Source organism: Oreochromis aureus, linkage group 8 (assembly GCF_013358895.1).
Source record: "Oreochromis aureus strain Israel breed Guangdong linkage group 8, ZZ_aureus, whole genome shotgun sequence".
NCBI classification, from domain to species: domain Eukaryota; kingdom Metazoa; phylum Chordata; class Actinopteri; order Cichliformes; family Cichlidae; genus Oreochromis; species Oreochromis aureus.
This window is the reverse complement of record NC_052949.1, coordinates 5,814,376-5,828,401: the sequence shown is the minus strand read 5'-3', so window position 1 is coordinate 5,828,401 and position 14,026 is coordinate 5,814,376. Positions and strand designations below refer to the sequence as shown.

General features: G+C 39.8%; 1 protein-coding gene across 2 annotated transcripts in view; it reads left to right on the top strand.

Moving 5' to 3' along the window:
- Nucleotides 1–12,210, top strand: part of tbkbp1 (TBK1 binding protein 1) — a 72,427-nt gene extending 60,217 nt beyond the window's left edge. For both annotated transcript variants that reach the window (XM_039616826.1, XM_039616825.1), the window contains 2 exons: nt 1,699–2,486; nt 6,369–12,210. In XM_039616826.1, the coding sequence (XP_039472760.1) occupies nt 1,699–2,486; nt 6,369–6,497 (917 nt within the window). In that variant the 3' untranslated portion in view covers nt 6,498–12,210. The remainder of the gene's footprint in view (nt 1–1,698; nt 2,487–6,368) is intronic.
- The last annotated feature ends 1,816 nt before the right edge of the window (nt 12,211–14,026 follow it).

Genomic DNA, 14,026 nt, shown 5'->3' with positions numbered 1-14,026 from the left:
TGCACTGACTTGTTGTGGATGTGTGTCTGTTTTGCGGTTTAAAAGTCGTAGCGAGGTCAGATGGCAAAGATCCTTGAGGTCGACACAGACACAAATAGCCAGTCAAAATCTGTAATTTATGTCACATTTTGCGCAGTGTAGTTCTTCTGCCAACCAGCAATCTGTTTAATAAATCCCAAAACAGATATAAGTATGAAATACAGCTCTGTGAAAGTCTTGAGTCACCCCTCATTTCTTTGGACTTTGCTCGGAAAATGGGACATGGATAAAGCGATTTACTGACACGTGCAAACATACATGGGAATATAGAACAGAAGGCAAAAGCTGAATTTGTACACTTTAGAGCAATATTTGGTTTGACTAACTTTATTCCTCAACACAGCATGAACTCTCGGGTTCTTAATATTTCTTGAAGTATTCTTCAGGAGTAGTTCTCCAGGCTTCTCAAAGGAATCCCAAAGATGTCTTTTGGATGTTGGCTACTTTTTGTTTCATTCTTTGTCAAGATGCTTTAATAATGTCGAGGTCTGGGGAGATCAATCAATGACTGATAGTGTGTCATTGTATGTTTTTCTATTTAGGTATGCTTTAGTGGGTTTGGGATTGCCATACTTAATGCATGTTGGATCAAAATACCTTCCTGCATTCATAATTTCATTACATAATCAAATTTGAAAACATCTCCAACACCACTGACAAAAATGTAGCCATAAAACATGACAAAGCCTCCCCTGTGGTTTACAGCTGGCTGTAGATGCTCACTATCGTACCTATTCCCTGACCTCTGTTTTCAGATGCTTTTAATCTGCTTCAGGCAATTTTTTAAGGACACACGACACACCATGCCAAGATATGCCTGGCTTGTAGTTAATATCTCTTTGAGAATCACCTTGCTGGTGCAAAATTAGAATTTTATGTCTGTCAAACTGTGTTACCATTGGCCTTTTGGGAGATTTTTACTTTGTTAGAAGTAACAAAGTGCCTAAATATTAAAAAAAAATTACAAATTAATTCTAAGTTGTTTGTCACATGTAGACACAACAATGGTTCGTGCTGTGAGTTTGGTGCCTTTTATATGCTTAACCGATTCATAGATCAGTGCTAAATCATTAAACCAAAATAAAGAAAGAAAACATTCCTCTGAAAATGGACAGAGAAAGGACTGGACTAACAGTGAGTGAAGAAAGCAGCCAATTTCCAAACTTTCAGAAAGCCTGGACAAGTATTGCTGAAGACCACCTCAACAGGTCTGGCTCCTTGGAAGCAAAATACAAAGAAAGTAGAGGTGGCTTAAGACTTTTGCACAGTGCTGTATGAAAAACAAAAGTGTTTGAGTGTTTATTCCTACATGCCAGACACAAAGTAAACTGACAGCCCACTTGCAAGAAGCACTGGTTGAACGACCAGTAAATAAATATATAGTGTATACTGAGCTCTGTGTATTGATTTGTGTTTTGTCCTGTATAATAGCATAAGTAGAGCTAATGTGTTTTCCATCATGCCTTCTGTGTGAACAGTTTTGGAGCTTCATGAGATAAAACACTATTCATCTCTTTCTTTGTGCACCGGTTGAACAGGCCTTAAAAGTATGTTGCTGAAGTTCGTTTTAACTCTTGTCCGTAGTGTGTAATGAATTATAGCATGATGCTAAGATGCATGCAAATCTTGATGGGTTTTTTTTCCTTTTTGTTTCCTCAGTCCAGCTTCACTCTCCCATACACCACCAGCGCCACTCTCCAGTATCGCAGCGCCACTCGCCCATTCCACAGCGCCATTCTCCAGTCCCGCCTCCGCCGCATCACTCTCCTATTCAGCAGCGACGCTCTCCGGTGCTGCAGCGCCTCTCCCCGGACATGCACCGCCGCTCACCCCTGCTGGACGTGAACGATGGACCAGCCTCTTACTCCTGCCGACCACCCAGCCAGCACCTACGAGCCAGCTTTCAGGGTCGTCGTAGTTACTCAGAGGTTGCCGATCCCTCAGCTTACCAGTGCCCGCCCCGCTTCTCTCTGGACCCAGTTTCCACCCTGCCGAAACCTCGGCCCTACGTTGAGAGCTACGCAAAACAGCAGTCCCAACACATAGGCTCTCCCCACAGTAGACTGCAGCACAGAGGATCTCCATCTCCCCATCAAGGTGGCGCAGGGGGAGACGGAGGCCACGACGAGAGCTCCATGCGCCACTCCAGAGAGATGCCATTTCCACTGTCAGAGGTGGCCCACCTTCACTTTGAGCCCCCTCCTCCTTCTACACCAGCCCCTCAACCACCACAATCCTCAGAGGATGAGGAGGAGTGGACCTGTCCGCATCCCATCAGCCCCCCGAGGACACTGGGCGTGCTCTCTGCTGCAGTGCCCAGCGGTGTCATGAGGGGCCCAGCGTCCTGCTCAGCCTTTCCTGTCCCTCAGAGGTCTAACACCCTCACCTGTCACCCGCAGCCGGGGTACATGTCAGCAGAGCATGCTCAGTCCTGGCCTTCGATCAATGTGAGTTTAAATAAAGTTTATTACATATCTGTAAACCATAAACATTAGACCTGATGCATGTTTGTGTTACTTTAAAAACATTAACTAGCACTCGGTGTCAATTTTATCAGTGCTGCAGTTGTCGCAGACCCATTTTTAAAATTTCCACTAAGGGTAGCTTGCTCATGCTTAATCATCTTAAAGTCCGTGCCTTAGTTCCTTTAAATGAACATTTTAAAAAATATTGAGAAATACATTTCTCAGCTTTCTTGTGAGAGACTAGAAGTTTGATACCAATCTTATGACTTTGCATTTAATACAGAGATGGAGTTAAGATGTGCTTAGACCAACTTAGCAAAAAGGGGGAACAGCTTACCCAGGCGTGTGTGAAGTTAAACCACATGCCTAAAAACAATCCTTCAGATATTTACATATTTTAATTATTTAACATACACAGAAAAAAAACAAATGCACAAATCCATATTAGGATATAATAAAAAGTCATCTAATCCTTACCAGGTTAAGACGGACGAACAGTAACACATGCAATATTACACCATGTCATTATTTATCTAAAGGAAAACTTACCCACACTGTGGGTAAAACATTCACAATAATTGCCAGTCTTCCTGGGAGTGGACGTCCTACAAAATTCACCCCAAGGTCAGACCGTTCAATGCTCAGAGAGCATGCAAAACAACCTCAGACTCTTCAGGCCTCGGTTAGTGTGTTAAATGTTAAACTTCATGACAGAACAATTAGGAAAATAGAAAAAGAACATGGAGGCACAAGTACATGGTGGACATGTTTGGCCATAATGCCCAGCACTTCCTTTTAATAAGAACCAAAGTCACCGTATCATTACAAACACCAGACACCAAATCTCAAGCACGGTAGTGGAGGCATGATGATTTAGACTTGACCTGGGAAACCTGCAGTCATGTCCTCTCCATGCTTGAGTGCTCTAGATAAAAAAAAGTGAGGCCAATTGTTGAACAGCTGAAGTTTAGCCAAAATTGGATCATGCTAAAGAACAATAATCCCAATCACAGCAGCAAATCTACAGCAGAAAAAGAACAGTGAAAAAGAAAAAAATCAAGGTGTTGCAGTGGTCAAGCCAAAATGAACTGAAGTGAAATGCTGTGGACCTTAACACACAGCATGACCCTAACATGACCTTAAGACCTCCAAGACCTTAACAGAGCTGTGCATAAACAAATACTCAAAAGACTCAGTTAACTGAATCATTGTTCTTTAGAAAAGTGGGGAAAAGCCCTCTGAAAATATGAAGTCATGCATAAAATAATGAGGTTTCGGGTTATACTTGGTTTGTCACATACTTCTTACATAGTTTTTCTTGAATGAATAATAACATGGAGTAATATGTCACATACTGATGTTCTTCTGAAATTAATATTTAAATAATTTTAGAACCAGATTATTTTTTTATTGTTGTCCTGATAATTAGTAACTGAGCTGGTCTGCTGTTTATTCTACTTGCACTCTCAAAGCACTTTGTTACACTGTGATGAATGCGTTAGATGCAACTCCAGGTTCAGTATCTTGCCAGAGGATATTTTGGCATGCAGACTGGAGCAGCAAGGGAGTGAACCACCAACCTTCCAATTAGTGGATGTTCCGCTCTACCCCTGAGCAACAGCCATTGAATAAATGGAACAATTTCCTCTAATATTCTCCAGGTTAGAAAGATTATCCACCAAAAACAGACCAAAACAAACTGTGTTCATGTGAAAATGCTCATGTGTGGTTGGCAGAACAAGTCCTAACAACAGTTATCTCACATTCGTTTTAGAGAAGAAAGACACCCTACATTTTGTTTAATTGACATTCAATTAGACGTGTTGGTGACTGTATTTAATTTATGATAGCACAAGTCTACTCATTTCCCCCTCTGTCCACATTTTAAGATAAACTGAGTATACCGAGGTGTATTTGTGGTGTTTATAAAGCCACAAAGTCCTCAGATGGAGAAGGCTGAAGAGAATAGATGAGTCAGTGAAAAGTCAGACTTTTACACATGAAGCCGCAGTTGTTTTCCGATTTCCTACTGACAATCTTGGTTTTCTTTAACCATGATGATGCACGTTCCTTAACCTTTAAGGGGAATCCACTGATTCCCCCCCACTACAGAGTGCTTACAGTTCCACGTTTGTATTATTGCATTTTCAGTGGGACAAAAACATAAAAAATTACCTCAAACTATGTCACTTGAGTCAGTGTTGGCTAGGTGTGAGGATGAAACTACTTCCTTTTTGAGGGTAACGGATAAAGAGTACACTCTATCTAAAGTACAGATGTAACCAGTGTAACGTCACTCATTGCTTTATGAAATCCAGTTCTAAGTCATCATGAGTAAACTGTGGATCTGACTAAACAGCACTTGAAACCAGCAACTGAGACCATAACTTACAGGTTGTTTTTCATAGACTTCTATGAAATCACACTTCTTATTTTAAAAAATCACAGGAGTCACCCCCTGCTGGACATAAAAAGGACTACACTTCCACATTTGCAAGTTTTCGCCTGTTTTTCGACATCCCTCTTCTCTACAGTTTATGGGATGTTGGCTGCAGACCTAAACTGTGGATCATCACTGGATTGCAGTGGGTTCAGTGGGTACTTTTGAGAAGCAGAGAGAGAATGGGCTTAGAAACACACCACATATGATCTGAAAGCTCTAAATATAAAGGGGAGCTCTTATGCTAATTTCAAATGCCATATTTTTAATTCTTGGACTCTACTAGTGTAGCATGACTCACAATTTTACAAAAAATCTCATACCAGCTTTGGTGTAGTCACTCAGTTCATCCACTTCCTGAAACAAGCTGTTGTAGCTGCCTTCCCCCTGCCCTTTCAGGCAAGCTTGAACAGCAGGTAGGTGGAACTATTGTGCTCACGGCCAGAGCTAAGGATATCCCTTCTCTTCAAAATCATAATCAGCCAATAATAGAAAAAAACACTGTATAAAGAACTGAAACCTGGCATTGAGAGCAGACTAAAGTCTGAGCTTTAGGCATATCAGGATTAATTATAAATCTGCTGGCCTCATTATTTGAAATATAATATCAGTATTCGCTGTTGTAGCAGTGTATATATACAGTCATCTGAAAAACAACACAGTTTCTATCAGGACATAATAATTTAAATACATACATACATACAAAAGTAGTATGTGGAAAACTAAGTACACACAGTTTCCATATTACATAGAATTAAGAGGCTAATCAAGTAATCAAATACAGGTATTTAATTGATCGTTAGCAAGTCACACAGCAGCTTTAACGTCAAGCAATCGCTCTGTGTATGACTTTTTCAGTTTCTCACATCGTTGTGGAGGAATTTTGGTCCCCAGTGAATTTTTTATGTGGTAATATGCAAAACCTTAGTACTGAAAGAGGGCGTACTTTCTTTTTCGTATGAGTGCATGAGAGAACATCAAAAAACTCATAGCAGGTCCTCTTTAGCGTTTAATGATGAGGATCACGATGTACTTAAGCAAAAAAAATCAACAAAAAGGAAACTTGAAGCTGGCACTGATGTTAAGTCACCCTTATTAAGAAAGCAAATACACATATTTCTCACAATTGTGAACAATTTTTTCTAATATAATAAATCCACCTGGGTTTACTACAAGTTTGTCTCTTTTTAAAAACCTGTGTAAGCCTGAATTGATCGCTCACCCTGCAATGATGAAAATGTGAATCTGCCTCCCACAAACTGAGTAATACTATCCTGTGAAGTGAGTACAGTGAGGACTGCATGTGATTTGACCTGATAGTGACTACATGTCCATACCTGTGTGTGTGTGTGTGTGTGTGTGTGTGTGTGTGTGTGTGTGTGTGTGTGTGTGTGTGTGTGTGTGTGTGTGTGTGTGTTTTGCAGCTCTGGATGGAGACCGAGGAGAGTGACATGAGGAGCTGCCCTCTCTGCCAGCTGATATTCCCGGTCGGTTACCCTGACGATGCCCTCATCAAGCACATCGACTCCCACCTGGAGAACAGCAAGATATGATTGTCATGGCAACCAGCCCGCGCACATCTGCGCTCTCTTCTTATAGATTATGTAAGAGATTAGCAGACCTGGCTAGAGGGGAAGTCAAATGTACACAAACAGGCCATCCATTTAGGGTGTGAACCAGTTAGCTGCTGTATGTGTGATGCTATAGGTAGAGATGCAAAGTGGCGCAGAGGTTTATTTTATTTTGGAGGAATTTAAAAATAGGTCTACATGCAGAGTCCCTTACTGATTGCCCTTAAGACAGATCTGCCTGTATAATCACTGGTTCTGGTTGCTGCTATTTGTTTAAAAGTCTTGTTGTGCAGTGTTCAGGCAATTTAGGGTATTGTGTTGTCTTTATTTTAAATTATTATTATTCTTTTTTCTTTTTCTGCTAAAGTGTGGATTTGATTTAGCAAAGTAAATTGTGAGAGGCACACTGGCAGGTTCAGGGGCTCTGCATGCCAAAATGTTTGTCCAACAGTAAAAGTTCAGGGAGCTATGGCGCAACTATTCTCACCACTTAGCTTTAAATATTCCTGCTTGGAAATTTTCTATCTCGCACAGACACACACGTACACACACAGACGCGCACTGCAGTTTATTTTACAGAGGACCCTGCGCAGTAAGTGCCAAGGACAGTGCCCTGGTAGAAGCTGGTCTAATGAGACGATCAGACAGCCATACGAAAGCATGCGGGGAAAGTCGTTTTAAGTTTCTGACACCGAAGGAAGGAAATGCCAGTTTCACTTCTCTGAAACAAGGAAGTATGGCAGTTAAGAAAGTATAAAACATTCCAGTCTTTCATTTCATCTGCTGACAAAAAACTGACAAACTGGAGAACATGAATCTGAAAGGATGTCTGAGTGAGCCAGAAAGCTGCAAATTTTGTGTTTTGATATTGCCCCGCAGGGCGGGGCACCGATGTACTTTAAGAGGAGGGAAATTTTAGTCAGTATATACCTTTTATGCTTGCAGCCTGTTCAAATCGTATCTTAGCCCTTTCAGTTAGCATAGTCTATACAATGTATCAGTTTTCAGTCCCTATATATATTTTCAATATGTAATTTACTATTTATATTGTCTATCTGTAAGGCAAAAAATATGAAGTTATATTTTTGCAAATGTCAACGCACCACATGTCTCATGCTGGTGAAAAAAATCTTTCCCATGTGCTTACATGCTGCTACATACAGCAGACTCAAAGCTCAAAATCCCACCGAATGGGATCCTTTCTGTACAAAGATTATCAACTGGGATTCTTCTCAGTCTTCCTCGAGATCTGACCTTCGTAAAAGATTGATGTCACGACTGCCCAGACCACCCAACAAAAAACTAAAACACACAGCTGGTTGCATGAGATCAAGACATCTGACCTGCTTTGAAGAAAGAGTGGCAGGCTTTTTAGTGTACTATTTTTACTGTCTCAGAGATCTGACATCAGAAACACCATCGCCAATCAGCAAAGTTATCTCTCCAGGGTTTAAGCAAAGACGAGACTCTTCTTTTGATACATGTCTTTAATTTTTACCACAAGGGAACTCAAGATCTCCTTGTGGGACCTGAACTTTTTGAACACAAAAAGTGAAAACAAAAACAAAAACAAAAAAAAAACACAGTTACACTGATGTCAGCTAATCCGAGGCTTTCAGTTACATGTGCAGTTTCTAACGTATGGGGATGTCCCTACAAAGCCAACCATGCATCTCAACCGGTTTGAAGTTACTGAAGAGGTGAACGCGGCAGATTAGAGCACACAGGGCAGTGATTGTGACCGCAGGATGATGATGGACATGTACCATAATGTGACGCATCCTTGAGCAAATCACTGAATCACTACAAACTCTGGATGCTTTGAGTTTCCTGTGAATGTTTAGAGGAAAGAGTTTTCCGAATGGATTGAAGAAATACCAGTTTAAAGGATAACTCTGGTTTATTACCACTTACCTCTTAATTTAGCAGGTTTTAACATTTATTAATGGTTCTGATGACCCTGCAATCATCTGCTTCACTGCTGAGAATTCAAAAAATCTTACTAGCCAATCAAGCTCTCTCAGTTTTCTCGATATTGTGAACGCTGGCATTTTTTAAACATTGCATGCGATAAGCTGACTTCAATTGATCACTGAAATGTATTTTTAAAAAGTTAGCAAAGGACTCAACAGTAAAGTTCTGAGGCATTAGCAAGCTAGTTAACTTATTAGCATACCACCAGGTTTAAATTTTTAACAGATCTGTTTGCACTGCTGAGTTCTGCAAAGCACTAAACTTGTATAGGAGCAGGTTATATTTCAACTGAAGAGGTTAAATCAAAGGTACTTGCTGGTCGTTGCTCGGTGAAATTGGTTGCAAAAAGGTACATAAGGCGCTACACCGAAAACCTCCTCGTGATTGTCTTGAGTGTAGGAGATTGCTGTCTTCGTCTACTTTGGATGGAAGACACAGACCTGTCTGTAAAGCTTTGCCAAGTACTTGGTAATTGGTAGCAGAACTGAAAACTGTGCAATGCAAAACAGAGAATCAGACTATTTGCCTTCAAAGTAAAATTTGCGTCATTTGAAACGTGTCGGTTTCAGTGGTAAAGTACAGCTTTTACTTTGAAGGCAAACGTTCTCCGTTTCTGTTTTGTGTCATACTTTTTCAAGTTTCACTACTGCTCAGTGGTTAGTTAGAGAAGTTGGCATCCTCCAGTGACCACAGCAGTATATTAGTGACCAAAGCAATCACAGGGAGGTTTTTGTTGAAACGCCCTCTTTGTGACCAACTTCCACTGGCTACACTCACTAATTGATCTGAGGATGTAAATGTTTTAGCTAGTAACTCTAATCTGCTGGTCACTGTGCTGACAAATGTGTTCAGCATTGTAAAATTAGGAATTTGATTCCAAACATCTTTCAAATCCAAATGAAGTGGATCTGGTGCCTAAGCCTCAGCAACAAGCCAGCAAACCTTAAAAACTGCACCAGATGAGACTCAAACATCTACCAGCACACCTTACTTTTGCATCGGGTGACTCGTGATGCAGACTTCTTTTGCTGTTTTAAAGTAGGAATTATAACTCAGAAAAAGTCACCATCCACTGCTACCGATTTAAAATGCTTAAGTGTTTTAAATATAGTACTGAACATTTTTATTTATTGGTTATTATTATTATTATTGGCATTGCAAGAGAGCAGGGCAAGGTTAGAAAGTCATGACAACAGTCACTCAGCATTATCACACCTTTTTCAAAATGTATTTAAATAAAGAAAGCATGCATATAGCATACAGCTGAAATCTCCAACAATGAGTGACGAGCGGCAACACAAGCTGTCGTCTGAGCTCATCTTTATCGTCTAAAAGCTTGTCGTAAATAGGAATCTGTTACACTGTAACCTTACCTTCCATTTGACGTGAGTGTGTTACAAGCTGTGGTTCTGTAACTTTGTTACTTTTGAATTTTCTTGATCTAAAATTGAATGTAAAAAAATGTCTGATTTACTTTAAATGCTCTGTGTTATTGTGTCGTTTGCATGAGGTGTTAACAGGGGTCTTTTAGCGGCAAGGTCATCATCATCTTGTGGTTCAAATGCATTCCATGGATGATTCATTTTCTTTCTTTTCTTTTTAAAATAGGAGCAAGGTAGGGGGTGAAGAGAGCTCTATTTAACACCTCTGCTAACCAATTTCCTGGGGGAAACCCTAAAAACTATTAAGAATTTCACAAGAAAATGGTCCGGTTCAGAGAAGTTCAAAATAAGTGCGTGTAGCAGATTTCCTTAATTCTTGCATAAAATTGATGACGGCTTGTGTTTCCTGCCCAGTCTGATACTTAAGAACAGGGTGGTGATTACAAACTTATTGATGGTAAAAAAAAAATAACTGGATTAAAATAAACCAGAATTGTCCTTTAAAAATAAAACTGCATCCTGAGGTTTACAGTAACTTCAGAGCAGTTCTTGACCATTAAATCGAAGAGGGCTTTCATGACTCCAGAGTATTCTATATACTGTCTGTACAGTTTGTAACTATATCACTATGTGTACAATATTTAAAGGTGTGTATAGACAGAATTTTTGCAAGTGTGTAATACTAATGAAACATGTACTCTATTACTCAACAACTTCAAATTGGAGTGTCTGTAAATCAGTATATACACATAATCCTAATCAACACCACACTAAATATGAATTATATGTGAGTTACATGCCAGTACTACCCTACAACTTTACTCACTACTTACTTTTACTCACTAAGTAGCGGTACTTTCTATATTCAAGTGATATCCAAAAACACTGTTGCAGCTTTCAGAGAAAAACTTGTGTTTGTCTTAAAGTTTCGGTCCTTACAGAAACTTTTTGACACAATTTTTTTCCTATTTGACTGATAATTCAGCAACGACACGAGAATCAAAACATGCACAACTGTCTGTCTTTGTGGAGGAAGATGATGTGATGTTGCATCATAAAGTATTTGGGCAGCAGTAGAAAACTGCAAACCGGTACAGTAGTACATGATAGACTTTAATGTAAAGGGGACCTATTATGCTTATCCTTTTTTTAATGAGATAGTGGATGTTCATACAATGTGTACAATATGTTCATACATACAAGTACTCCCTTTGAGCCGAAAGCTCAGGCATTTCAGCAAGGCACCTTTAGTTTTTGAGGGGCAGCCAATCAACAGAAAGCTGCTTTAAAGTGTGCAGGACAGGATGTAATTACATAGTTTCAGATAGAAGTCCAGTATAAAGTGAATTTTAATGAAGGGTCAATCATGCAATGTCACTCCAGTAGAGTCCAAAATAGCATATTATGTCCCCTTTTAGTTAAAACATGATTTATTCACTAAGATTTGTACTTTTTCTTATGACTGAGGACCTATGTTGGCTCAGAACCAAAGAAAATAATTTCCTGTCGTTTCAAAAACTGAGGGTTTGCTTGGCAGGTAGTTCATGTCATGTATGGGAAGATGCTGCACTGTGGTTCATGCTGTCTTGTGCTCAACCACAAACGTTTTGGCCAGCAGCAGCGGTGCAGAATGATCACACCCTGCATGAGTTCACAATGCGATGCACACGGATGTTCACACAACAACACATCTGCGCATGTACGAGCCGCCCCGAGGCCCACCGAGTGAAGTATAGAATCGCTGGTCCAGGGTTTTAAATGTTTAATTTCTGGTTTTTGTTTCCACCAGCTGCCATGGTTTAAAAAGTCAATGTCAAAAGCTAAAATCATAGCGCTTTTTTCTTATTTCTCGTGTTTTAACAGCAAACTGGCTCCTTTGGTTTACTCAGGAGACTAACAAAGACACAGAAAAAAAGATCAGCTTTGCCAGCGTTAGATTAAAGATTAAATAGATTTCTTTGTCATGAAATCTCAGTCGAAATTTCTTTCAGATTTACTCAGGAGACACATAGCTAGGTCCAACAAAGAGCTGCAGCTGAAATCAAGTCAGTTTTCTGTTCTCGTGTAGCTCCACTCACCCATAAGTAACTATGTGAGTCAGGTTGTCTAAATGCGAAACCTTCATTGCACATGGAGACCTCGGCACTAATGAACTCTCCGCAACACTAATGAGAACTAATATTTATGTGTTTAAGTAATGTGTGGTGGAGCAACTCTGCTGGCATTCAACAAGTTTAATGAACACAAAGAAAACAACCACAGAGTCACACAAAGAGACCGCTTTTCTTTCTCCATCTGAATCTCTCTGTTTGTAAATATTCGACTAAATAAACTGAAACTTGCACTGAAATGAAGTGTGATCGTGCTTCTTTATGCTCGCACCGTGATGTCATTTCCTAGCTCCATTTCACATCCTGTTTTCGTTGACCAGTATTAATTTTAGAGCTCCAGTTGCACATTGGAGCTACAGGTGTTGTAAAGATAAACTGCTTGTTTTTCTGCACTTTAGATAAACCTTCAGAGGTGCAAATACTGCTCTGGAACTTAAAACTATGATAAAATAGCTGTTTTATGTGTAAAAAGCTGTTAAAATGTAGACACAAAAGTGTAAATTATGGCTTTACGTAAGAATGCAGAAAACAAATTATATTCAGCTAAACTAGAATAGAAATTAGTATTTAAAGCTTTCATTTCTTGCAATAGAACACAGATTTCCAACAAGTATGTAAAATGAAGCATGAATATTTGTTTTAGAATAATGTAAACCTACTGAGCATGAAAGACCGCGTTCACCTCTTGGTGCATGTTGTGCCGGTGACACGCGCTGTAACGATTTTATATCCTTTAAACATGCAAAAGGTGCATAAACACAAACATAAGCTGTGCTGTTGTTGTGCCTGAGGAGTCCTTGAGAGCAGAAATTATGCTGTTAGTTTCAGTCAGCACAGAATCTGTTTTTGCTACAGAGTGAGCCGAGATCACAGCGAGATCGCACCTTCATCACCCTACAATACCTCTCTGATGTTGCGGGTATGACATGCTGCAGAGGGTCAACTTAAAAAAGAAATACACTGACAGAGACCTCAAACAGTTCTGCCTGTTAATCTGATGACAGCTGATAAATTGTGTTTTCTATGAGTCACTGAGATACATTGAATTTTTCCTAATTATATGTTTTAAAAGAGAATGAAGTTGCAGCAACTGATGTGATAGAAAACATCACGAAATATACATGTCCAGTCGTGTAATTACAGCCTTTATAAATATTTAGGGACGTTTAATGTTACAGGGGGAGGCTGAGGGCTATTTACTGATAACTGATGTCAGTTTTTCACAAATGCCAGAACAGAATTTTGTTAAGGAAACCATGAATACGTTTTTATTAACCCAGAAAATCAGTAGCAGCGACTTTTCAAGAGTTTATCTGTATAAAGCGGTGCCACTGCACATCAGGCGTCATTACTTTAAAACAGATCAATCAGTTTACTGGAAGTGCTTCTGACGCAGAAAACGTCGACACTTTTAAGATATGAAAACACTGGAGGTCGTTTTGTTTACTTTAAATCATAGCCTCCATCCTTCAGCCGCCAGCTCTCTTACCAAGTTTGTTTCCTACGTCTTCTGCTCTGCGCCGCTAACCTCAATGCTTAGACTACCTCAGGAAAAAGAAAAATGCACCCACCCATCCGGGCCACAAAACCACAAACTCTGTTAAACTTATGAGAAGCTATATATGCAGCAGGCCTGCAGAGAGAAGTAACAGAGAAAAACCACACGAACTTTGTCAATAAGCGATGAAAAGCTGCGCTTTCTGTTCACTGATAAAAAAAAAACAACTTCTCTTTGTACTTAGACGCTCTGAAACAAGAGCACACCTCAAGATAGTTTAAATACACACCGACATGCATGCATGCCTCTGATAGATCTATACATATAGACATTACAGAGAGAGACACGTGATTCTTAGAGGCCTTTTTTTCAATACTGTGCTGGATTTGGCTTTAGGTAAAGAAGTTAACTATGCTGAAGCTGCTGGACCCATGAGCAGGGTTAGACCTGAAGCTCAAATTGCACTTTGACCCCATTTTCCTAACAGGGTTATATGAAAGAAAAAAAAGATTCAGTAGCAATAAATGAAGGCTTCTTCTTTGAACC